This window comes from Anomaloglossus baeobatrachus, chromosome 9 (assembly GCF_048569485.1).
Source record: "Anomaloglossus baeobatrachus isolate aAnoBae1 chromosome 9, aAnoBae1.hap1, whole genome shotgun sequence".
In the NCBI taxonomy this organism is placed as follows: Eukaryota; Metazoa; Chordata; class Amphibia; order Anura; family Aromobatidae; genus Anomaloglossus; species Anomaloglossus baeobatrachus.
In genome coordinates this window covers 200526873-200553789 of record NC_134361.1, presented here as the reverse complement: position 1 = coordinate 200553789, position 26917 = coordinate 200526873, and the positions used below count along the sequence as shown (strand labels likewise).

Here is a 26917-nt window from a genome sequence, read left to right as displayed (position 1 = left end):
AGAGGGAGACAGTCCTGTCGAGGGACGTCGATTTCCCATCCCATTGGCGCAGAATGTCCCATTGGAGAGGGCGCAGATGAAACTGCGCGAACGGGACTGCCTCCATTGCTGCTACCATCTTCCCTAGGAAATGCATGAGGCGCCTCAGTGAGTGCGACTGGCTCTGAAGGAGAGATTGCACTCCAGTCCGTAGCGAGCACTGCTTGTCCAGTGGAAGCCTCACTATCGCTGATAGAGTATGAAACTCCATGCCAAGATAAGTCAGAGATTGGGTCGGGGTTAGATGAGACTTTGGAAAGTTGATAATCCACCCGAAAGTCTGGAGGGTGTCTAGCGCCACCTTCAGACTGTGTTGGCATGCTTCTTGAGAGGATGCCTTTATAAGCAGGTCGTCTAGATACGGGATGACCGAGTGACCCTGCGAGTGCAGAACAGCTACTACTGCTGCCATGACTTTGATGAAGACCCGGGGGGCTGTTGCCAGACCGAAGGGTAACGCTACGAACTGTAGGTGCTCGTCGTGTATGACGAAACGTAGGAAACGCTGATGCTCTGGTGCAATCGGCACGTGGAGATACGCATCTTTGATGTCTATTGATGCTAGAAAATCTCCCTGAGACATTGAGGCTATGACGGAGCGTAGGGATTCCATCCGGAACCTCCTGACTTTTACGTGTCTGTTGAGCAACTTCAGATCCAGGACGGGACGATACGATCCGTCCTTTTTTGGGACCACAAACAGATTGGAGTAAAAACCGTGACCCTGTTCCTGAAGAGGGACGGAGGTCACCACTCCTTCCGCCTTTAGAGCGGCCACCGCCTGCAACAGAGCATCGGCTCGGTCTGGTGGTGGAGAAGTTCGGAAGAAACGAGTTAGCGGACGAGAACTGAACTCTATCCTGTACCCGTGAGATAGAATATCTCTCACCCAACGGTCCTTGACGCTTGCTAGCCAAATGTCGCCAAAGTGGGACAGCCTCCCACCGACCGCGGGTGTGGGCATCGGAGACCGCAAGTCAGGAGGACGTCGTTTTGGCAACGGTTCCTCCGGCTGGTCTTTTTGGGCGTGACTGAGATCTCCAAGAATTTGAACGTCTCTGGTCCTTTTGAGTCTTTTTTGACGAGGCGAATTGGGACCTGCCCTGTCCTCGAAAGGACCGATAACCAGACTGACCCCTCCTCTGTTGGGGCTTGTTTTGTCTGTGTTGTGGCAAGGAAGAGTCCTTACCCTTGGAGTGTTTGATGATTTCATCCAAACGCTCTCCAAACAATCGGTCACGAGAAAAAGGCAAATTGGTTAAGCACTTCTTGGAATGAGAATCTGCTTTCCAATGTCTCAACCACAGAGCCCTACGCAAAACAACTGAGTTGGCTGACGCCACTGCCGTGCGGCTTGTAGCGTCCAAAACAGCATTAATCGCGTACGACGCGAATGCCGCCATTTGCGAGGTCAATGGTGCTACCTGCGGGGCAAATGCACGTGTGACTGAGTCGACTCGCGCAAGCCCGGCCGTGATAGCTTGGAGTGCCCATACGGCCGCAAAAGAAGGCGCTAATGACGCTCCAATCGCTTCATAGATGGATTTCAGCCAGAGCTCCATCTGCCTGTCAGTGGCATCTTTAAGTGCCGCTCCATCTTCAACAGCAACCAAGGATCTAGCTGCCAGCCTGGAAATTGGAGGATCCACTTTTGGACACTGGGTCCAACCCTTGACCTGGTCCAGAAAAGTGCTTAATGTACGCTTAGGGTATCTGAAATGGATTCTCTCGTGCTGCGAAGCTGACTCCTCTACAGGAGGAGCTGGTGGGGAAATATTCAACATCTTATTGATGTTAAATATAAGATCATTAACTATGGCGTCACCATCTGGTGTATCTAGATTGAGAGCGGTCCCAGGATCAGAATCCTGATCAGTTACGTCCGCCTCATCACCCATAGATTCATCCCGCTGGGATCCAGACCATTGAGATGAATGTGAAGGCCCGTCATAACGAGCCCGCTTAGGCTGCCCGGGGCCATCGTCCGAGTCAGAGTCTTCACCCTGAGGTGTAGATGCCCGTCCCGGAGCTAGGAGCTGAGGGGGACCAGGGGGCAATACATGCACAGTGTCCGTGGTCTGAAGTACAGGCCTAGCTCGCAATGTGTCAAGAATTTGTGACATAGTGAGAGACATTCTGTCAGCAAAAGCTGCAAACTCAGTTCCTGTCACCTGGACAGCATTCACAGGTGGTACACCCTGGGACACATCCAGCAGAGGTCCCGACTGTGCAAGCGCCGCAGGGGCCGAGCACTGCACACAATGGGGGTCCGTGGAGCCTGCCGGTAGAAAAGTCCCACATGCGGTGCAGGAAGCATACAATGTCTGTGCCTTGGCACCCTTGCGTTTTACGGGCGACATGCTGCTGGCTCTCTGCATGTGAGAGAGTCTATAGCCAAAGGGCGACCAGCGCTATGTAATACCAAGTATTTGTAGCCACAAAATACTAAGAATACTACGAGCACAAGAGGGGGTGAGCCCTGAGGGCTGCTTACCGCCCGCTGAACAGCGGGTAAGAGGCTGCAGAATGCCTTGTCTGGGTCTCCCCGGCTCCCCTCTGCAGCTCAGCGTGTCAGCAAGAATGGCTGCCGGCTAATGTGGAGAGGGGCGGTCCGTGGGAGTTCCCAAACAAAAGTGCGGGAACAGTGTCCCCTCTGTGCTGACTGTGAGGGCTGGAGTATGTAAAAACGACTCCAGCCCTCAGCGCTGATGCCCTGGCCCGCGTCCCGCCCCTCTCCTGACTGGCAGGTCTGGGGGCGGGAACGAACGAAAGCAGGCCGCAAAAGCCGGGGACTCGAGTTATCAGCGCGGCCGCCGTAAAAGCGCGGGCCGCGCTGAAGTCCCCGGCGCACTACAAGTGCCAGCCGCGCCGCTGTTCCAGCGGCCGGCGCGACCGAGTCCTAGACGTGGGCAGCGTCCCGCCCCTCTCCTGACTGGCAGGTCTGGGGGCGGGAACGAACGGAAGCAGGCCGCAAAAAGCCGGGGACTGTAGTTATCAGCGCGGCCGCCGTAAAAGCGCAGGCCGCGCTGAAGTCCCCGGCGCACTACAAGTGCCAGCCGTGCCGCAGTCCCAGCGGCCGGCGCGGCCGATTCCCATAAGTGTGCCTGCTTCAGCTAAGCTGAATGAGGCCATGGCACAGGCGCCGCAGCGCTGATGTCCCCCGGCGCACTACAACACCCAGCATGCTGCGGTGTGAGCGCCAAATGCACGGGGACACAGAGTACCTTAAGGAAGCAGGGCCATGTCCCTGATGTACTCCGCTCCATCCAGCATCTTCTCCAGGGGCTGTAGATGGAGCACGGTCTCAGTGCCTGGAGACCGGTAAATCCCACTTCACCCAGAGCCCTGTAAAAAGGGATGGGGAAGGAATCAGCATGTGGGCTCCTGCCGCCGTACCCGCAATGGGTACCTCAACCTTACAAACACCTCCGACATAAGTGGGGTGAGAAGGGAGCATGCTGGGAGTCTGTATAGACCCTCTTTTCTTCCATCCGACATAGTCAGCAGCTGCTGCTGACTAAAAACAATGGAGCTATGCGTGCGTGTCTGACCTCCTTGCGCACAAAGCTAAAACTGAGGAATCCGTACTCCTACGGGAGGGTGTATAGCCAGAAGGGGAGGGGCCTTACACTTTTAAGTGTAGTTCTTTGTGCGGCCTCCAGAGGCAGTAGCTATACACCCACTGTCTGGGTCTCCCAATTAGGAGCGAAAAAGAAAACTCTTATACATCCTCATCTGAACTACTGCAACTCTCTACTAATCAGTCTCCCTCTAAGCAAACATTTTTTGCTCTCCCAGAATGTGGCAGTCCGGATCATCCAGCCGTTACACTGATGCCTCCACCCTGTGCCAGTCATTGCACTGGTTACCCATCCGCTAGAGCCCTATCCTGGGTACACTACAGAGTTTCCTGCGTTTGTGTACGATCACCATCTTAGGCACCAGCACCTCAATCCTATGTCAAGCACAGGACTGGGTTCTGGAGCAACCACCAGACAATCGGGGGCACCTGGTGTAACTAAACTAACATACATGGTTTTAAAAACAGGCGCTTGCCCTAATTAATGAAGGCTTGCCTCTGCTATCTGTAGCATGACTGCAGGCATATAAATCTGGCCGTCACCCAGCAGACGTGGGTAAATCAGTAACCCTTGTGTAGATACATATCCCGGTAACCAAATAATTAGTCCTTTCTCCTCTTTCTAGAGGATAAGGAACAGCAAAGATCCCGAGCAGCTGGAAATGTGCTGTGAAATCTGCAGCATTTGCTGATCCCGGATGTTGGGTGGAGATAGGATCACACGAGGCTGCGGACTGGAGAATGTACAGACGTGTATATTGTGTGGGTGCGATCTGCAGGTATAAATCACACGGGGCGTCACAGGGCGCGTCTGGTTATGTCACTTCCAATCCTCACGAATGGCTGGAGAATAGTTACCGCCTCACACTTACTGAGATCCTTCGCGTATTTGTTGTACTCTGCGCTGCCGACCAATCGTAATGCAAACTGGGAGACGGTCACGATTTTCCCACCGATCGCCAGCTTCACCATCGCTCGGCAGTTGTCGGCGTCCAGGCCCTCCACCTACGAAGAAACAAGCAAATGATGATCGGGGGTGTTATGATAATTGGGAGTGAGTGTTCGGGGGGGGGGGTGTAGTAATAGTAATGATGATCGGGGAGAGTGTAATGAGACAATCAGGAAGGGGGGGGCCCGTGTAATTATGATCGGGAGGGCATGTAATGATGATCGGGGGAGTTTGAGGGGGAGTGTAGTAATGTTTATGGGGGGGGGGTGCATTGTGATGATCATGGGGTAGTGTAATGATGACTGGGGGAGAGGGGGAATGTGATGACCAGGGGGGCATGTAGTGATGACCGGGGGGGAGAGTGTGATGACGATCCGGGGGGGGTTGCAGTGATGACGATCCGGGGGGGGGGTGCAGTGATAACGATCCGGGTGGGGGGTGCAGTGATGACAATCCGGGTGGGGGGTGCAGTGATGACAATCCGGGTGGGGGTGCAGTGATGACAATCCGGGTGGGGGTGCAGTGATGACAATCCGGGTGGGGGTGCAGTGATGACAATCCGGGTGGGGGTGCAGTGATGACAATCCGGGTGGGGGTGCAGTGATGACAATCCGGGTGGGGGTGCAGTGATGACAATCCGGGTGGGGGTGCAGTGATGACAATCCGGGTGGGGGTGCAGTGATGACAATCCGGGTGGGGGTGCAGTGATGACAATCCGGGGGGGGGGGGTGCAGTGGTGACAATCTGGGGGGGGGGGTGCAGTGGTGACAATCTGGGGGGGGGGGGGTGCAGTGATGACAATCCGGGGGGGGGGGGGTGCAGTGATGACAATGACAATGCAGTGATGACAATCCGGGGGGGGGGGGGTGTGCAGCGATGACAATTCCGGGGGGGGGGGGGGGGGGAGGGGTTGCAGCGATGACAATCCGGGGGGGGGGGGGTGTGCAGGGATGACAATCCGGGGGGGGGGGGCAGGGATGACAATCCGGGGGGGGGGGGGGTTGTGCAGCGATGACAATCCGGGGGGGGGTACAGGGATGACAATCCGGGGGGGGGGGGGGGGGGGTTGTGCAGCGATGACAATCCGGGGGGGGGGTACAGGGATGACAATCCGGGGGGGGGGGGTGCAGGGATGACAATCCAGGGGGAAGTGGTGTTGCAGTGGTGACGATCCGGGGGGGGTGTGTGTGTAGTAATGACAATCCGGGTGGGTGTGATCGGTGGGTGTGATCGGGGGGGGGAGTGTAGTAATGATGATCTGGGGGGGGTGTAGTAATGACGATCAGGAGGGTGTAGTACTGATGATCAGGGAAGTGTAGTAATGGTGATGGGGGGGGTAATGATGAAATTGCAGAGGTCTTCATATACAGTGACACAAACACTGAGCCCACCTTCCCATACAGTTCTCGGTGGGCACCGCTCTGGATTAACACTGCGCTGCCTGTGCCGAGGCCTTTTGCTTCTTCTTCCGGTTTGTCTCCTGGTTTCAGGGGTCTGCGCGGTTTCTGTGGCTCGAGGTCACTGATCGCAGACCGGTCGGCTCCTAGCCCGAGCCCCTTGGGACGCAGCTTTTGCTCTAATGGCTTCACATCCCTATGTGGAAAAGATGCAATAATGGGGATGGTGGAAATGATCTTTTTTGGAGATTTCTTTGTTCCTTTTGCAGTTTTTGGCTAGGACACATATATAACTAGTCTTTACCGTGTTGTTTTCTATAAAGCCCAAATCAACCAAGTGGCCACAGACGAGGACACCTAAAAATCCAGAGGTTTACCAAATGGAAACAACCAAACATTACAATTTCACTTCCAGCAATTTTTCAAGGAGCGGTTCTGGACATTTATACTATGTATACTGGTGACTTACTGGACAGATTGGTCATCTTTAATAGACAAGTGGGCGTCCGACACCAGCACCCCCAATGATCAGCTGTTACCAGGTCCCAAGGTGGCGGGATATATTGTACCCAAAAACAGGTCCTCTGCCAGTCAGGGCAAAGCACTCCATACTCAGACCGCAATACACAGATGTATAGGCCACCAATATCGAAGACCTTAAAGGATAGGACATCAATATCTTAAGACCTGGAGAAATCCTTTAAGAATAGGCCATCAATATGAAAGACCTGGAAAACCCCTTTAAGAATAGGCCATCAATATCAGAAACCTGGAGAACCCCTTTAAGGACAAGCCATCAATATCAAATACCTAGACAACTCCTTTAAGAATAGGCCATCAATGTCAAAAACCTGGACAAACATTTTAAAGATAGGCCATTAATATGAAAGACCTGAATAATCCCTTTAAGGATAGGCTATCAATATCGAAGACCTGGACAACCCCTTTAAGGATTGGCCATCAATATCAAAGACCTGAATGATCTCTTTAAGAATAGGCCATCAATATGAAAGACCTGGATGATCCCTTTAAGGATAGGTCATCAATATGAAAGACCTGAATGATCCCTTTAAGGATAGGCTACCAATATCAAAGACCTGGACAACCCCTTTGAGGATAGGCCATCAACATCCAAGACCTGGTCAACCCCTTTAAGAATAGGGCATCAATATCAAAGACCTGGAGAACACAAGTCCTCAATCAATTTTTGCTTATCGGGACATAGATTTAGGTTTTAAAGGGAAGCTGTCAGCAGAAATTTCGCCTAAAACCTAACAGATTCCCCCTCTGCAGCTCCTGGGCTGCATTCTAGAAAGGTCCCTGTTACTATTGTGCACCCTTTCTGACCAAAAAAAAGAGTTTATGTAGAGGTACCTTTTTTGGCTTCGGATTCTCTAAATGTGTCACGGGGACGGGCTGCCTGATGGCCGTTATTCTGCCCCCTGGTCCTGTATGCCGCCCCCCATCGCCGATTTCCATACTTCTGGACGCCGCCCACTGCTCCAGCCATCCACGCGCATGCCCAGTGCCAGTCTCACGGGACTGAGCAGTGTGACCGCTGGTGACGTGTGCGCAGGCAAGTGATTATGGGCGGGACTGTGACTGTTATCAGCAAGTACCCGCCCATAATCTCGTGAGCGCGCAAACCTCTCCAGCGGTCACACTGAGCTCAGTGTAGATGCTAGACTGTATGGGCTGCTTCCAGGGATGACGTCCCTTTGTCACGTGATAGTATTTTGAACACGCCCCTATCACGTGACAAAGGGACGTCATCCCTGGAAGCAGCCCATACAGTCTAGCATCTACACTGAGCTCAGTGTGACCGCTGGTGAGGTTTGCGCGCTCACGAGATTATGGGCGGGTACTTGCTGATAACAGTCACAGTCCCGCCCATAATCACTTGCCTGCGCACACGTCACCAGCGGTCACACTGCTCAGTCCCGTGAGACTGGCACTGGGCATGCGTGTGGATGGCTGGAGCAGTGGGCGGCGTCCAGAAGTATGGAAATCGGCGATGGGGGCGGCATACAGGACCAGGGGGCAGAATAACGGCCATCAGGCAGCCCGCCCCCGTGACACATTTAGAGAATCCGAAGCCAAAAAGGTACCTCTATATAAACTCTTTTTTTGGTCAGAAAGGGTGCACAATAGTAACAGGGACCTTTCTAGAATGCAGCCCAGGAGCTGCAGAGGGGGAATCTGTTAGGTTTTAGGCGAAATTTCTGCTGACAGCTTCCCTTTAAGGATCTTTTTTGGGCCAAAAATCTATGTACTATGACTAGGACGTCTAGTAATGTTTGGGGGGTGGGGTGGGGGTGGGGGGCGACACTAAGGACATTCTCGTCGTATAAGGTACGCACTGTTTGAAGGTCTTCCCGATTCCTTCTCCCTCTTTCCAGCCCATTCCTCTCAGCATTGCCATTCCGTATTGCTCCACAGGGACCACTTCATAGTCTGCCGCCTCCGCCTGTGGGGAAATACCAGACTATCAAACATGTGTAAGCAAAAAAATAAAGCCCCTGCTTCACGGTCCGCTCTCCAGGTAACTGCTCCGGAGCCATCACTGTCCATCATTGGGGTCCTAGGAGTGTTAACACGGATAAAGAATGGCATAGACCACCAGCAAAACCAGTAACATCATCTATTCTTACCATGTGCTAAAACAATACGGACTCTAAAGAAATAACACAATCATCAGCTCATCGAGTCCACATGGAAGTGCAACAAGGTGCGGCGCACGGACATGACAGTAAATGAGGAAGGAAAAGGTGTATCCAGATCACACACACAACAGACTGATTTCTTCTATAAAAACCAGCATATTTCTGGTATATTAAGATCCATAATAAATTCAGAAACACTTGTCCTACGCGTTTCGAGCAATAGCAGGGAACCAACCAACAGGATTTTCATATAAACTAGAACCAGTGCTATACTGGCGCTATCATGCTGATTCTATACATACCTTTAGTTGTGAGATCGGATGTATAGTTTCTGAAATACAGGCAAGTAAAGTTTGTGAAATACACTGTTATTTGATTGACAGCAGCTACAGAATATATAATAGGTGGGTCGGGTTTGCTAGTTATTGCCGCCCCTGCCTGCCTGTCCTTCTTCCCTCTGTTTCTGTTATTACAGAGGGAGGAATGAGGGAGGAAGGACAGTCGGGGGGGGGGAGAAAGGAAGGACAGTCGGGGGGGGGGAAGGGAGGGAGATTGAAAGGAAGGACAGTCGGGGGGGGGGGGGAGGGAGAAAGGAAGGACAGTCGGGGGGGAGGGAGGGAGAAAGGAAGGACAGTCGGGGGGGGAGGGAGAGAGGAAGGAAGGACAGTCGGGGGGGAGGGAGAGAGGAAGGACAGTCGGGGGGGGAGGGAGAGAGGAAAGACAGTCGGGGGGGGGAGGGAGAGAGGAAAGACAGTCGGGGTGGGGAGGTAGAGAGGAAGGACAGTCGGGGTGGGGAGGGAGAAAGGAAGGACAGCCGGGGGGAGGGAGAAAGGAAGGACAGCCGGGGGGAGGGAGAAAGGAAGGACAGGCGGGGGGAGGGAGAAAGGAAGGACAGGCGGGGGGGAGGGAGAAAGGAAGGACAGGCGGGGGGGAGGGAGAAAGGAAGGACAGGCGGGGGGAGGGAGAAAGGAAGGACAGGCGGGAGGAAGGAAGGAAGGAAGGAAGGAAGGACGGACGGACAGGCGGGAGGAAGGAAGGAAGGAAGGACAGGCGGGAGGAAGGAAGGAAGGAAGGACAGGCGGGAGGAAGGAAGGAAGGACAGGCGGGAGGAAGGAAGGAAGGACAGGCGGGAGGAAGGAAGGAAGGACAGGCGGGAGGAAGGAAGGAAGGAAGGAAGGAAGGAAGGAAGGAAGGAAGGAAGGAAGGAAGGAAGGAAGGAAGGAAGGAAGGAAGGAAGGAAGGACAGGCGGGTGGAAGGAAGGACAGGGACAGGTGGGAGGAAGGACAGGCAGGCAAACAAGGGCAGGAATAACTAGCAAACCCGACCCACCTATTGGCTATTCTGTAACTGCTATCAATCAAGTCACAGTGTATTTCACAAACTTTCCTTGCCTGTATTTCAGAAACTATACATCCGATCTCACAACTAAAGGTATGTATAGAATCAGCATGATAGCGCCAGTATAGCACTAGCTTTAGTTTATATAGGAAAATTCTGTTGGTTGGTCCCCTTTAAGAGCTGCTATTGCTCGAAACGCATAGGAAAAGTGTTTCTGATTTTATTATACCAATAAAATTATGCTTTTATAGAAGAAATCAATTTATTGGTATATTAAAACCCATAGTAGAAACACTTGACCTATGTGTTTTGAACACTAGCAGCTCTTAAAAATAGGGCTGTGATTAAGAGCTGGTATTGCTCGAAACGCGTAGGCCAAGTGCTTCTATTATGGCTTTTATTATATCAATAAAATAATTGATTTGTTCTATGGACACATCATTTATTGGTATAATAAAATCAGAAATACTTGTTCTACGCATTTCATAGCACTATTGTTAAGCGCTGCTATTGCTCGAAACGGGTAGGACAAGTGTTTGATTTTATTATATAAATGAAACAATGTTTTTATAAAAGAAATCATTTTATTGGTATAATAAAGTCCAGAATAGAAGCACTTGGCCTACGCGTTTTGAGCAACAGCGGCTCAATCAGAGCTGTAATAAAGAGCTGCTAGTACTCGAAACGCGTAGGCCAAGTGTTCCTGATTTTCTTATACTAATAAAATGATGTATTTCTAGAAGAAATCAATTATTTGTGCAGAAGCTGGATACATCCTTTTCCTTAGGGGACAATCCACTACTTTGATAGTGACTCTAGACAGACAATTAGAGGAGGAAAGAAATGACTTACAGACTCCGGCCTCAGGCTCACGTTCACTTTGTCTCCGTCCTCGTAGCCATCGGGCACCTTGTTTTGCATTAGTAGGGGGATGCTGACCGTTTCGTCGCCCTCGGGATCCTCCTGCTCTTTTTTCCGAGACTCTTAAGAAGGTTAAAGATATAAAAATTAAAAAATTAAAGAATGTGGGAACAAATCAAAGCTTCGAGACCCAACGGCGTATGTGGTCATGATTCATGGAGAGCGGCGCCGTTCACGTCAGGAGTCAGAAGAGCCTGATTTTAATGAATCCGGAGCGTGTGAAAATTGCTGTAAGTCCCGTCACGAATCTTACTCCAGTCAGGGACTGGAGTAAGATTTTGGGTTCATGAAACAGAAGAGCTGTGGAGTGTACACAAACTGTTTCGCCCAGCTCAGCCAAAATGGGCGAAACCGGGTCTTCTGATTCATGAACCTTCTCCAAAAATCTCACTTCAGTCCCTGAAGTCCCATTTTAGCCAAGCTGGGCGAAACCATGGTGAAAATGCCAAAAGTCACTTTTTTGAGAGAGTGTTACACCAGATTTCAGAAGTAAAACTCCGTGATTTATCACCCCATTCACGTGTGATATTAACTGCAATCTCCTATACCCCTTGCCCCAATCTGACAGTGGGGAGTGAAGAGGCGAAACCAGTATCGAGCCCATACCTTCGATAAGCTCCTGTACGGCCTGCGAGAGCACCGGGTCCAGCTCTGTCTGTGTTCCGCCATTTTCAGCCTTCTCTTTACTGAGCTGGGACCACCGGTTCTTCTGGATTAGTGGGATGACGAGAGGTTTGGCCTCCTGGACGGGTTTAGTGCTGCAAAGAGGAAAAATATTAAATGGTTAAAAACACGATACATGATTACTTCCACTGCTCTGGTGTAAGATCGGTGTATTCCGTGCATCACACCCATGAACTAGGAGGATCAGGATGAACAAAAGCTTCTTCTCTAGAGCCCAGCTAATCAGAAAGAATAAAGCAAGAGGCCGAAAAGGTTTTAAGAAAATATTAGGGGGGGTGAGAGGGGCCCCTGACCAGATCTGGGGCCTGGTGGAAGCTTCTATATAAGAATACAGTTTTTTTCTTTAGTTTTTGGAAATTATGTACAGCGCAAATTTCTAATGGCCAGGGCTGGAAACAAATAACGGAAAGGTGCCAGGTCCCGGCTAGGCGCCTGGGCGCAGGGGCGAAAGGTCCCAAATAAGCATCTGGGAGCGGGGGCGAAAGGTCCCGGATAATTGTCTGGGCGCGGGGAAAGGCCCCGGATAATCGTCTGAGTGGGGGGGGGAAGGTCCCGGATAAGCGCCTGAGTGGGGGGGGGAAGGTCCCGGATAAGCGTCTGAGTGGGGGGGGAAAGGTCCCGGATAATCGTCTGAGTGGGGGGGGGAAGGTCCCGGATAAGCGCCTGAGTGGGGGGGGGAAGGTCCCGGATAAGCGCCTGAGTGGGGGGGGGAAGGCCCCGGATAATCGTCTGAGTGGGGGGGGGAAGGTCCCGGATAAGCGCCTGGGCGGGGGGGAAAGGTCCCGGATAAGCGTCTGAGTGGGGGGGGAAAGGTCCCGGATAAGCGCCTGGGCGGGGGGGAAAGGTCCCGGATAAGCGCCTGGGCGGGGGGGAAAGGTCCCGGATAAGCGCCTGGGCGGGGGGGGAAAGGTCCCGGATAAGCGCCTGGGCGGGGGGGGAAAGGTCCCGGATAAGCGCCTGGGCGGGGGGGAAAGATCCCGGATAAGCACCTGGGCAGGGGGGGGAAAGGTCCCGGATAAGCACCTGGGCAGGGGGGGGAAAGGTCCCGGATAAGCACCTGGGCAGGGGGGGGAAAGGTCCCGGATAAGCACCTGGGCAGGGGGGGGAAAGGTCCCGGATAAGCGCCTGGGCAGGGGGGGGAAAGGTCCCGGATAAGCGCCTGGGCAGGGGGGGGAAAGGTCCCGGATAAGCGCCTGGGCAGGGGGGGGAAAGGTCCCGGATAAGCACCTGGGCAGGGGGGGGAAAGGTCCCGGATAAGCACCTGGGCAGGGGGGGGAAAGGTCCCGGATAAGCACCTGGGCAGGGGGGGGAAAGGTCCCGGATAAGCACCTGGGCAGGGGGGGGAAAGGTCCCGGATAAGCACCTGGGCAGGGGGGGGAAAGGTCCCGGATAAGCACCTGGGCAGGGGGGGGAAAGGTCCCGGATAAGCACCTGGGCAGGGGGGGGAAAGGTCCCGGATAAGCACCTGGGCAGGGGGGGGAAAGGTCCCGGATAAGCACCTGGGCAGGGGGGGGAAAGGTCCCGGATAAGCACCTGGGCAGGGGGGGGAAAGGTCCCGGATAAGCACCTGGGCAGGGGGGGGAAAGGTCCCGGATAAGCACCTGGGCAGGGGGGGGAAAGGTCCCGGATAAGCACCTGGGCAGGGGGGGAAAGGTCCCGGATAAGCACCTGGGCAGGGGGGGGAAAGGTCCCGGATAAGCACCTGGGCAGGGGGGGGAAAGGTCCGGATAAGCACCTGGGCAGGGGGGGGGAAAGGTCCCGGATAAGCGCCTGGGCGGGGGGGGGGGGGGGAAGGTCCCGGATAAGCGCCTGGGCGGGGGGGAAAGGTCCCGGATAAGCGCCTGGGCGGGGGGGGAAAGGTCCCGGATAAGCGTCTGGATCATTTGAAATCTTTTTAGAGTTGAAATTTGATTGGCTTATTTTCCGATTCTTGGGTGTCGGTTGTCCAGTAACACATGATGCAGGGGTCATCCCTTCCCCCATTATGAACAGGTCATCCTTATGAGACCCCGTCCTGATACCCTCTCAGTCCTATATGTGAGCAGCGAGGGAACAGAGCGCCGGTGTCCTGCTGTGACACATCCGTAGCATCAATTCCAGGTCTCCTGTGCTGCAGACAGGTCGGCTCATGTGTGAACAGCCCGCGGCTCATACTGCAGAGTGACGGGGAACATTTTCCAAAACAATAAAAAAGTGTGAATTTTCCATCACTGAACTCTGCTGACAGCGGCGTCTCCTCCATCCAAGTCACCTGACCCCGATTCTTCCGCATTCCTCGGGTGATATAGTCAGGGTGGATGAGGTCCTGCCGCAGTGATCTGTCAGGTGATCGCAGGGGCAGTGTTTGGCAACTGCGGGTGACACATGCACCAGGAGAAGCAGGAGGGATCATAAAAGAAAAGGGTAGTGTGATCTGTGACTACAGACTTGCGAATCCTGATAGTGTGCACTGTGCTCGCTGTCAGGATTCTCTGGTTCTGGGAGCTAGAGGTTGGTCATTCTATCCAAACGTGTCCGGCCTCAAGAAATCCACTTGTACTGAGGCCCCGAACGTGTAGTCAGTATGTGACACTTAGCTCCTGACACTGGAGAATCCTGTCAGTGTGCACACTGCACACTGGGAGGTTATCCGATGCTGGAAGTGTGCTGTTTGCAAGTATGCAATAGTCACATTTCCAGCCACATTTCGACCAGACATGTCCGGCCTCGCTCAGTCCACCTGAGAACTTTAGCTCCCACCGCTGGAGAATCCTGACAGTGATTAGGATTCTCCGGTGTCGGGAGCGGGCGGCTGTGTGTTTGCAAGTTTGTGTGTTTGATATTCCTATTTCAGGCCACATTCCGATCAGACATGTCTGGCCTCACTTACTTCACTTGTACTGAGAGGCGCTGTTCACATGTAGTCGGCAGGTGATTGTTAGCTCCCGGTGCTGGAGAATCATGACAGTGTGCACAATGCGCGCTGTGAGGATTCTCCAGTGCCAGGAGCAGACAGTCAAGTGTTTACAATATTCACACTTCCAGACTAGACATGTCCGGCCTCGCTCAATTCACTTGTACGGAGGACGCATATGTCTAGTCTGCATGTGACCGCTACCTCCTGGCAATGGAGAATCATGACAATGTACACACTGCGCGCTGTCAGGATTCTCCAGTGTCAGGAGCGGACTGTCATCTGTTTGCAAGTATGCAATTTTCGCACTTTCAGCCACATTCTGACCAAACATGTCCGGCCTCAATCAATTCATTTGTAATTAGAGAGGCTGCGTACACAGGTCTAGTTGGCATCTGACCATTCGCTTCCGACCCTGGAGATTCCCGATAGTGTGCACACTGCACGCTATGGGGGTTAAGAAATCTGCAGTCACTTGTACCCCAAGGCCGGACAACTCCTTTAACTTTATATTTGTTTTTAGTTCCCTTATGGGATTTAACGCCACACTACAAAAGCAGCTGTCACTGATACACCGCAACATCTAAAGTTAGCTAACCAGCAGCGAATGGAGCTGGATCTGATCACTGCGGTCAGCAGCAGGGGTAAGCCCCGAACCCGCGGACCTGCTGGTGATATACATAGAAGGGTGCGCTAAAGGGTTAAAAGGTTTTGGGGGGGGGGGGGTTTAAAGGAAACATTGGAGACTTGGCAAGGTTTTAAAACAATTAAATTACTAATACTCAGGTGCTGAATTTCCTGCCATACCAGACCTGCAGAGATCACGTTCCGGCCGTCATTGAGGCTGCGATTGGCTGCAGTGGTCACGTCACGGCCAGTGATTGGCTGCAGCAGTCAAGTCCTGGCTGTCATTGCTGCCAGTGATTACGTCCCGGTCGTCATTGGGGCCGACGATTGGCTGCAGTGGTCACGCCCCAGCCGTCATTGTGGCCGGCGATTGGCTGCAGTAATCACGTGCCTGCCGTCATTGGTTGCAACAGTCACGTCCCAGCAATCAGTGGGGTCAGTGATTGGCTGCAGGAATCGGGTACTGGCTGTCATTGCTGCCAGTGATTACGTCCCAGTTGTCAATGGGGCCGGCGATTGGCTGCAGTGGTCCCGTCACGGCCGTTATTGGCTGCAACAGTCACGTCCCAGCAGTCAGTGGGGCAAGTGATTGGCTGCAGCAGTCACGTCCTGGCTGTTATTGCTGCCAGTGATTACATCCCGGTCGTCATTGGGGACGACGAATGGCTGCAGCGGTCACGCCCCAGCCGTCTTTGGGGCTGGTGATAATCTGCTGCGGTCACATCCCATCTGTCATTGTGGCCGGCGGTAGGCTGCAGCGGTCACGTCCCGGATGTTATTGGGGCCGGCGATTACATCTGGTTGTCATCGGGGCCGGCAATTGGCTGCAGTAGTCACATCCCGGCCGTCATTAGGGCTGGTGATTGGCTGCAATGGTCATGTCCCAGCCATCATTATGGCCAGCGATTGGCTGCAGTGGTCATATCCCGGCCATCATTTGCACTGGTGATTGGCTGCAGTGGTCACATCCCGTACATCATTTGGGCTGGTGATTGGCTGCAGTGGTTACGTCCCAGTCATCATTATGGCCGGTGATTGGCTGCAGTGGTCACGTCTTGGCAGTCATTGGAGGAGATTGGCTGCAGCAATCAGGTCTCTATCGTCATTGGAGGTGGAGATTGGCTGCAGTGGTCACGTCTTGGCAGTCATTGGAGGAGATTGGCTGCAGCAATCAGGTCTCTATCGTCATTGGAGGTGGAGATTGGCTGCAGTGGTCACGTCATGGCTGTCAGACGGGACGTGATCGCTGCTGGACGAGGACTGTACAGGGCAGTAATGGCACTCGACACCAGCGAGGAAAATACCAAACATGCGCCGTGTGAACACAGCCTTACAGGATAGGGAGGTGGTGGGAGGACTACAACTACCAGCTTGGCCACTACTACTCCTCACAGATAATACAGGGGCATGTCTGGTCACTGCTCTCACCCCAGCAGCTCCTTCCCCTCCGCCGCCAGCACATAATCCTTCTCCTCTCCATCTCCCGCCTCCTTATGGCCGCTGGTGACGAGCTTCGGTTTGGAGACGCGACTGAACCCGAAAGACACCGGAGCCGGAGAAGAACCGGAGGCCGCCATCACTATTTCCCTATTCCCCGCGCACTGCATGTTGGGAATCGCCCCGTGTCGCGCGGCATGCCGGGTAGTGTAGTCCTTCGTTGTGGAACTGCTCTGTTACCGAAGATGTGAGAAACCTACAACTCCCAGCAGGCCACGATAGTCTTATTTTCTCATTAAAACTAAGAGTTGGCAGAAACTAATGGCGCCGAATATTATACTAAGGTAACTACAGCAGCAGCTTCCTTGTGGGGAACTTCATTTACGTGCACAGACATTTTAGGAGCAGCAGCCAATCAGAGCTCGTCTTTCATCTCTACAAAGCAGTTTATAGACTAAAAGCTGAACTCTGATTGGTTGCATACAGTAATGCTTTATTTTTACATTTTTGCCAAAAATATGCAAATATCACTTTAAAAAGGAGTCTCCGCCTTATTTTAGAAATCATATTTTAATTAATATGTATAAAAATTAGAGGTGACCCCATCAGGGGATAATAAACTGTAAATACAGTGATAGATGGAAGGCGAAATAGTGGGAATCTCGCGAATGGCCGACAGAGCCGAGGGCACGGGTGGGTAATAGGGCAGCACAGAACGGTGGAGAGCTTTGTGGGTGAGAGCGGTGAGTTTATACTGGACTCTGTAGAGGATGGGTAACCAGTGCAATGGCTGGCACAGGATAGAGGCATTAGTGAACCGTTTATATCACCCCCTTTCCCAAAATGGAAATAAAAAAAACTCTTTGTGATGGCCAAGTGTCCCATTAGGCCCCATATACAAGCCTTTATTGGTGATGAAGCTTCCAGAGCCTCCTGTATGGAGACATTAGTCACCTGCATTGCTCAGGTGCGATTTTGGCCATGTTTCCACACAAACACTCTTCAAATCTTGGCCTTCTACTATAAACTCTGAGCATTAGTTGTTTCCATGCATTTTCTATTGATTTGAGCTCCGGGGATTGGCTCGGCCATTCTTGTAAATTTATTTTCTTTCTCTGAATCCAATTGAGAGTTTCTTTGGCTGTGTGATTGGGAGCCTTGTCTTGCTGAAATGTCCACCCTCGTTTCATCGTCATTATCCTAGTAGAAGGCAGCAGATTTTTATCAAGAATTTCTTGGTTCAAACTCAGCCTCACACCATGATGTTCCCACCTCCAGACTTCACTCTTTGGTGTTTTGGGGGTGATTTGCCTTTTGGCCTCCAAACATGGTGTGTATTTTGACCTCCAGTTTTGGTCTCATCTGGTCAGACTATATTCTTCCAGTATTTCACAGACTTGTCTATATGTTGTTCAGTAAACTTTAATCGCTCTTGAACCTGCTTTTTGGTCTGTAATGGAGTCTTGTGTGGTGAGCGTGCATACAGGAGCATGCATACAGGAGCGTGCATACAGGAGCGTGCATACAGGAGCGTGCATACAGGAGCATGCATACAGGAGCGTGCATACAGGCTATAGAGGGTGAGTGCATTACTCATTTTCTTTGAAACAATTGTACCTGCTGATTTCAGGTCTTTCTGTAGCTCTCCACAGCTGGTCCATGGCTCTTGGACAACTCTTCCAATAATTATTTTCACTCCTCTGACTGAAATCTTGTGGGGAGCATATTGTCATGGCTGGTTTAAATTGAAATTATATTCTTTCCACTTTCGGATTACGGCCCCAGCAAAGTTCACTGGAATCTCTAGTAGTTTAGAAATTCTTCTGTAACCAATGCCATCAGTGTGTTTTACAACAATAAATTTGCAAAGGTCTTGGGACAGCTCACTAATTTTACCCATCAGGAGATGTTTCTTGTGTGGCACCTTGGTAATGAGACAGCTTTTTATTGGCCATCAGTTGAACCAAGTGATAATATTTTGGCAGGATTGCTTTCCTTCAGTAGTTTAGAAGTTCTTCTCTAACCAATGCCATCGGTATGTTTGGCAACAGTAAGGGTGTGAAGGTCTTGAGACAGCTCACAGGTTTTACCCATCATGAGATGTTTCTTGTGTGCCACCTTAGTAATGAGACATCTTCTTATAGGGCATTAGTTGAATCAAGTGATAATATTTTTCACTAAGCGGCAGGATTGCTTTTCTTCAGTAGTTTAGAAGTTCTTCTCTAACCAATGCCATCAGTATGTTTGGCAACAGTAAGGTAGTGAAGGTCTTGAGACAGCTCATTGGTTTTACCCATCATGAGATGTTTCTTGTGTGCCACCTTGGTAATAAGACAGCTTTTTATAGGCCATAAGTTAAACAAAGTGATACTATTTTTCACTAAGTGGCAGGATTGCTTTCCTTCACTAGCTTAGGAGTTCTTCTGTAACCAATGCCATCAGTATATTTTGCAACAGTAAGGTTGTGAAGGTCTTGAGACAGCTCACTGGTTTTACCCATCATGAGATGTTTCTTGTGTGGCACCTTAGTAATGAGACATCTTTTTATAGGCCACCAGTTGAACCAACTGATATTAATTTTCACTAAGTAGGATTGCTTTCTAAGTACTGACAGATTTCAGCTGGTGTCATGACTTTTGCACCTCTCTTTCTTCATGTGTTCAATAATTTTTCCCTGTTTCATTTCTCATTAGTACACATAAGAAAATTTATGGACATCTATTGTGTGATTTCTTTGCCTGTGTGGATCAGATGGGTTGTCACCAACATCTAGTGAGAAATACATTTACTTGGAAAATTGGTGACGTGTTCAATACTTATCTCACCCGCTATATATAAACATGAGTGGTCAAAGCTCAGCATTCCAATCAGTATTACAGATCCTTTGATGTGGTGGTACTGGTCAACAAAGTGACATATATTGTACGGTATCTGCCAAGAACATGATTTTTTCGGTTCCTTTAGGTTGAATAGACATGTTAGGATCAGGTCATATCACTCTTGAGCTTTCCGCAAGGGCAAGCAAACATATAAGTATATGTATACACAAAAAAATGCTGCGGGAATGGGGTGAAAGGCAACCAATTGGGTGTGAACAAGTGCAAGAAAAAAGACATTCGAGATCAATAACAAAAGGTTCCACAATTGTGATACATCCATACTAAATATTTACAAACAAAAGTCAAATAAGTTAGAACGTTTCTATAAATGCAAAAATAAAGAAACTAATTTGTGCTAAGACTAAGTTCACACTGGTACCTGACTTTTTCTTTTAAAGGAACAGAAAAATTGGAACTTCTGCAAAAATGACACAAATGGTATAAGACAGAGCCTGTTCACCATAATAGGGGCTGTATGGGTTACGATCCAGTGGTATTTTACTGGGAAAAAGTAGCACAGTATCCTGCACTTTTTTACCAGTGTGAGGAATATGGTATATCCATACATGCCAGTCACCTGCCAATTATATTTTCGGTCCCAGGACAGTAGGACACACATAACATGTGTCACATATGTGAGGGGCATATCAGCTCATAATTAATAACTAGCCACTGAAGGACAATAGACACATCATGTTTCCTAGCTATGGATTGATAAACTCATAATAGGAAACATGATGTTGGACAAACCCTCCTTACTCATAGTATAGCCATACATGCCAGTCACCTGCCAATCATACATATTTCCAGACATCCTGACCTGCTTCAAGAGGTTGCCCTATTCAGGATAGAAATCCCATACCTCCCTGCTGGGTGAAAATTAATTATAGTAAGGAAGAAACCCCTGACCATGGCAAGACCCCCTAGTGACAAAAGTAATTCAGCTAGGGAAGTGGGCAGGCGATTGCTATACCCAAAGAAGCTTCAAAAGGGGACCTGGAGACAGATCGGCACCCATGTAAGAATTATTAAATGGGGGTGTACGTAGCTACCATAAATAGCAGGCATATTTTTGGCCTCAAGACGGCGGGACGCTTTTAACACATATTTTGCCCTAATAGTGGAATGTACGTATCAGGTCATAATTAATAACTAGCCGCTGGAGGACAATAGGCACATCATGTTTCCTAGCTATAGATTGATAAAATCATAATAGGAAACATGATGGTAATATCTTCCACGTGGGACGCTGAAAGGCAAAGGTATGAGGAAAGTTGCCATTTTATAATTCTCTGGAACCTGAAGGCACATCCCAGGTCTAGCCCTGTCATAGGTCACCACGTGGGCGATATGTGGGAGGTACATGGGTAATTAAAAACCAAAGCGGACATTTTTGAGAGAACCAGTAAAAGTGATGGAGCCTGCAATGGAGCTTAACGGAGGCTCTAGAGCAAGTATGAACTTAGCCTTAGCGTATACTATGGAGTGAGGACCAAATAGTCTGTTGGCCGCTATTTTTGGTCTCTTTTCCGTTTCAGAAAACTTTTCAAGACCCAAGGACCCTCCGGTAACCTGCCACTTCACCAGATTGTTAATCAAATGTAATTTTCTCCTACATATGTTTTTAACATTTCCTCTTGTGATCAATGGGAGGAAACTGTAAATGTGTGAGCGAGCGCCTGTTACAAAGCAGCAGATGTAAGTACTTTAGCAACTATTTACTAAAAAGGTCACATCTGAAATGAATGATACTCGCCCTGACATTTTACTTGTATCCTTTATTTTTTTTTCGGTGGGGTGATTCTATCAGTCTGGATTATCATTCCTCCGCTCACTGAAGGTTTCATGTTTGCTCACCTCTGTTCTCAGTTTGCCTTTCCTTTTCTATAAGCAGAAACTCATTAAACAGTCGTTAGCAAGTTTACAAGAGACTTCTAAACTAATAAAAAATTCTGAAAATCTGGCCATAGGGGACAGCCATAACTTTCCGTCCGCTGGGAATCGGCTGCAGGGTTATTTTTACTTTTCCTACTCTCAGAATTCCAGGATCATATTACAGTACACCCTCATTTTAGATATATTTTTTTTCCTACCGCAAAATATAGTTTGTATCATTCGGAAAAATTACAAATTATTCAAAGGGTGGCTGAACGTGCCATAGTTTTCAATAGTTTTTATAGATGGGGGGTCTTGGGGCTGAGATCCCCACTCATTAGTAAAAAGGAAGGAGTAGAAGCGCTTCTGCTCTCCTCCAACACTGGAGAGGGGCACCATAGAAAGTATTTGGGGGTCTTCTGTAATGAGCACCTGTGTGGCTTGAACAGGTTGACCCAGTGGTATGTCCGCCCCTGCGCCTCTGAGCACCTATGCACCTTATGTTTAATGATCTGCTTTATTTACCCACTCCAGGCTTCACTCCATGCCGGTTATAGTTCTTCTATACTGACCACTTTGAAGGAGCATGTTTCTGGAGAATCTGAGGTGTTTGTTTCTGTTGCAGCTGAGGAGTTTCCTGCTGGAGAAGCTTTGGAGTGCTATTTGTTGTGCCTTCTCCACCCATTTGTCTTACCTTTGTGAGGAAAGAGTTAACTTTAATGGTTAGAAAAATCATAGAAATTCATTCTCCTTTGCAAAGAGCATGACCAGACTTGTTTACGTAACAGACTCTGAGAGCGCATTCCAGGACTCTAGACGCTGAGACCCAAGGACAGAGCGATAAGACCTGCAGCCTGGTTTAAGACAATAAGAGTTGTGTTTTACGCTTACGCCAGGAACCGAAACTCATTTATGCTTTTACTGAGAAATGGAAACTTATGTTTATGACGAGAAACGAAACTGATGCCTTTGTACACGACACAGTTACGCCCCTATTAGTTTGATAAACCCTGTCTGTGTGAAAATAAATTAGTCTTCTTTGGAGCGCACAACCGTTGCCTTGTGTGTGGATATCAGCGTCTGTCTGTATCTCATTGGGGTGAGGGAAGCTGAGTGGGGGGCCCCGGGACTCCCTCCGCATTTGGTCATCGCTGGCAACTGTTGTTACCTATTGGTCAACCTAACACCTTCCTTGTGTTGTTTTATTGCAGTAGTGAGACTAGTGTCACTCTTGCCTTCACATTAGTCATGGTGAGTTCAAGACCAGCGGGAAGGTGGGCCCGTGATGGAGCATGCGGGGAAGGACCTGTCTAGGGACGTTATGGAGTGCAGGGATCAGACTCAAGAGGTAGCTGACCCTGCTCCCCTTTCCCTAGTGCCGTCACGTCACAAGGAGGTTTTTACTAACATCGCCGACTGTTATGGCAGCGTCAGGATCTGTTGTGACTACAGATTCTGGCACTCTGCCTGCTAACCTCTCTGATGTCTATGAGCAGCACAGGCAAACTCAGGCATCAACCCACAGATTGGTAGCTCATAGGCAGGCTAGCAAGAGTTAATCTCTGCTTGACTGCTTGTTAGTCTCCTTTGATCACATGATGTGTGGGAGCAAGTCATATTCTCTCCCCTTCTATATATGCTGGCTGGACTCTTCCATTAATGCCGGCAATAGTTTATCTATACTAGTCTGGTAAGGTGTTGTGATCCAGAGTTACTGATGATTGTTGCACTTTATTGTTATGAGCAGTTGTGCTGTTAACCCTTGTTGTACTTTTGTTGCTGCCTTCCTGCTCTTGCTTTTCTTCTTTGTCTCTTACTGTTTGCTCCTGTGAGTTTGACGTGTGTCTGAGATTTTGTTTCCCCCTGTCTATCCTAATCTGTGTTACCATCTCACTTCTGCCCCTTCCTTCCCTGTTGGGGGGAACAGATTGGTTCAGGACAGGAGAACAGTAAGGCATGGGACTGCGGTATCTCCACCATTAGGGGTAATTCAGAGTTTAAGGATAGCCTAAGGTCCCCTATTACAAGGCACAGTATATCAACCCCTGTACCTCACTATCCTACAGTCATGTCATGACAATTGCCAGGGCCTTCCCCTGTACTTCTTCGCTGGGGGGACAGATTAGTTCAGGACAGGAGAACAGTAAGGCATGGGACTCCAGCATCCCCACCATCAGGGGTAATCCAGAGTTTTATGGATAGCCTGGGGTCCCCTATTGCAAGGCACAATATAAGAACCCATGTACATCACTATCCTATAGTCATGTCATGACAATTGCCAGGGCCTTCCCCTGTACTTCTTCGCTGGGGAGGACAGATTAGTTCAGGACAGGAGAACAGTAAGGCATGGAACTCCGGCATCTCCACCATTAGGGGTAATCCAGAGTTTAAAGGCCCCGTCACACACAGAGATAAATCTTTGGCAGATCTGTGGTTGTAGTGAAATCATGGACATATTGTTCCATTTGTACACAGCCACAAACCTGGCACTGATTGTCCACAATTTCACTGCAACCACAGATCTGCCGCAGATTTATCTCTGTGTGACAGGGCTTTAAAAATACAAAAGCAAAGGACCTTTTAGGCTTTACTGGGTATATACGGTCTGTACACATGTGCGTCTGCAGATTTGATGTATCTTGTGCTTGCTGGTCCTGAGGAAGGGAGCTGAGCCTCCTGAAACGCGTAGACATATGCCAAAATAAAAATACATTGATTCAAGATTACATCTGGGATCCTTGGCGCGGTTTTTGAAAGCCCCGTTCCACTACCTCTCTCTGTTAAGGGCTTTAAAGATAGCTTAGGGTTCTCTATCCTCCATAGCCTAGGGCGGCACGGTGGCTCAGTAGTTAGCACTGCAGTCTTGTGGTGGCTCAGTGGTTAGCACTGCAGTCTTGTGGTGGCTCAGTGGTTAGCACTGCAGTCTTGCAGCGCTGGGGTCCTGGGTTCAAATCCTACCAAGGACACCATCTGCAAGGAGTTTGTATGTTCTCCCCGAGTTTGCGTGGGTTTCCTGCAGGTACTCCGGTTTCCTCCCACACTCCAAAAACATACTCATAGGGAACCTAGACAGTGTTGCCAATGTATGTAAAGCGCTGTGGAATTAACAGTGCTATATAAATGAATAAATATTATTATTATTATATTGCAAGGCACAGTATAAGAACCCCTGTACCTTGCTATCCTACAGTCATGTCATGACAATTGTCAGGGCCTTCCCCCACACTTCTTCCCTGGGTGAACAGATTAGTTCAGGACAGGAGAACAGTAAGGCATGGGACTCCGGCATCTCCACCATTAAAGGTAATCTGGAGCTTAGGGATAGCCTAGGGTCCCCTAGCGTGTGGGACAGTATAGGAACCCCTGTCCTTCGCTATCCTACAGTCACGTCATGATAATTGCCAGTGCCTTCCCCCGTACTTCTTCCCTGGGGGGACAGATTAGTTTAGGACAGGAGAACAGTAAGGCATGGGACTTCGGCATCTCCACCATTAAAGGTAATCTGGAGCTTAGGGATAGCCTAGGGTCCCCTAGCGTGTGGGATAGTATAGGAACCCCTGTCCCTTGCTATTCTACAGTCATGTCATGATAATTGCCAGGGCCTTTCCCCGTACTTCTTCCCTGGGGGGGGGACATATTAGTTTAGGACAGGAGAGGAGAACAGTAAGGCATGGGACTCCGGCATCTCCACCATTAAAGGTACTCTGGAGCTTAGGGATAGGCTAGGGTCCCCTAGCGTGTGGGATAGTATAGGAACCCCTGTCCCTTGCTATTCTACAGTCACGTCATGACAACTGCCAGGGCCTTCCCCCGTACTTGTTCCCTGGGGGGGACAGATTAGTTTAGGACAGGAGAATAGTAAGGCATGGGACTCCGGCATCCCCACTATTAGGTGTAATCTGTAGGTTCGGGAAAGCCTAAGGTCCCCTAGCATGAGTGATAGTATAGGAGCCCCTGTCCCTCACTATCTTACAGTCACGCCAGGACAACTACATAACATTATACTGGTTTTCCCTTTGTGCTGCGCCGCTCGCCGGGTGTCCTCTAGCACTTGGCGTGACAACATTGAATGACTGCCCTATTGTACTAAGATAAAACTGGGGAACAATACTACACACATAGATAAGGGTCTGTGTGCAGCTCTTTTGTCTATTGCACTTTTCGGGCCACCAAAAGCTTCTCATAAAGCTGGGAGAGGCCATCCTGGTGCACTCTTTGGTGGCACTCGGGTAGACAGTGGTGGTTTGATCTTCAGAAAGAAGGTATCACCACACAGTATAGCGATGGATTCCCTAGAATATTCCCCCCGCACCGCAGCCCTCCCGAATATCCAGATGTTGCAGGGAACTTCAACTCAATGGTCGGATTGTGGGGTCTTTCCCGCTACAACAGACTTCAGATAGGATGGGATTGTCCGTTGTGCTGCACCGCGCGGCTCTCCATGCATCCTCATCTATAAATGGCTGTGTTTATGTACAGAATGCAGGACTATGATCATCCCCAAGGGAAGGCGGAGGGAGGAGAAAAAAGCCTGGTAATGTTTTCCCATGGAAGCCTTCAACAAGCTACTTCTTGTCAGACTTTGTCTTCAGTTGCCAACGTAACGGGGAGTGGTGAAGCACAAGGATCCTCTGGTGGAGAGGTCTAAAAAGAGCTGCCCTCCAACAGCGCCCACCACATTCCTGCAGCTGACGACGACTGACCGCTGACCTTTCCCCAATTACCTGCTAATTTTTACAGTAAAGTGTCACCGAGCCGAAGGGGCAGAACTAACCATGGGCGTTGTACTCGAATCCAGCCTTTCATACGGACGCTAAAATCCCTTTGATCTGCTATTTCAGCAAAAAAAATAAATAAAAAAATAAATAAATACATATATATATATATATATATATATATATATATATACAGTACAGACCAAAAGTTTGGACACACCTTCTCATCCCTAGAACAACTGTTAAGAGGAGACTTTGTGCAGCAGCCTTCATGGTAAAATAGCTGCTAGGAAACCCCTGCTAAGGGCAGGCAACAAGCAGAAGAGACTTGTTTGGGCTAAAGAACACAAGGAATGGACATTAGACCAGTGGAAATCTGTGCTTTGGTCTGATGAGTCTAAATTTCAGATCTTTGGATCCAACCACCGTGTCTTTGTAGAAAAGGGTGAACGGATGGACTCTACATGGCTGGTTCCCACCGTGAAGCATGGAGGAGGAGGTGTGATGGTGTGGGGGGGCTTTGCTGGTGACACTGTTGGGGATTTATTCAAAATTGAAGGCATACTGAACCAGCATGGCTACCACAGCATCTTGCAGCGGTGTGCTATTCCATCCGGTTTGCGTTTAGTTGGACCATCATTTATTTTTCAACAGGACAATGACCCCAAACACACCTCCAGGCTGTGTAAGGGCTATTTGACTAAGAAGGAGAGTGATGGGGTGCTACGCCAGATGACCTGGCCTCCACAGTCACCAGACCTGAACCCAATTGAGATGGTTTGGGGTGAGCTGGACCGCAGAGTGAAGGCAAAAGGGCCAACAAGTGCTAAGCATCTCTGGGAACTCCTTCAAGACTGTTGGAAAACCATTTCCGGTGACTACCTCTTGAAGCTCATCAAGAGAATGCCAAGAGCGTGCA

At 50.0% G+C, this 26917-nt stretch overlaps 1 protein-coding gene across 1 annotated transcript in view; it reads right to left on the bottom strand.

Annotated features, from left to right (window-relative positions):
• The window catches only part of GPKOW (G-patch domain and KOW motifs), a 47934-nt gene extending 31225 nt beyond the window's left edge, over positions 1–16709 (bottom strand). Inside the window, exons 1-6 of the mRNA XM_075324244.1 lie at positions 16521–16709; positions 11495–11646; positions 10820–10950; positions 8326–8432; positions 5960–6161; positions 4492–4624 (exon numbers count right to left, since the gene is read on the bottom strand). Of these exons, the coding sequence (XP_075180359.1) occupies positions 4492–4624; positions 5960–6161; positions 8326–8432; positions 10820–10950; positions 11495–11646; positions 16521–16699 (904 nt within the window). The 5' untranslated portion in view covers positions 16700–16709. The remainder of the gene's footprint in view (positions 1–4491; positions 4625–5959; positions 6162–8325; positions 8433–10819; positions 10951–11494; positions 11647–16520) is intronic.
• Between the last annotated feature and the right edge of the window lie 10208 nt (positions 16710–26917).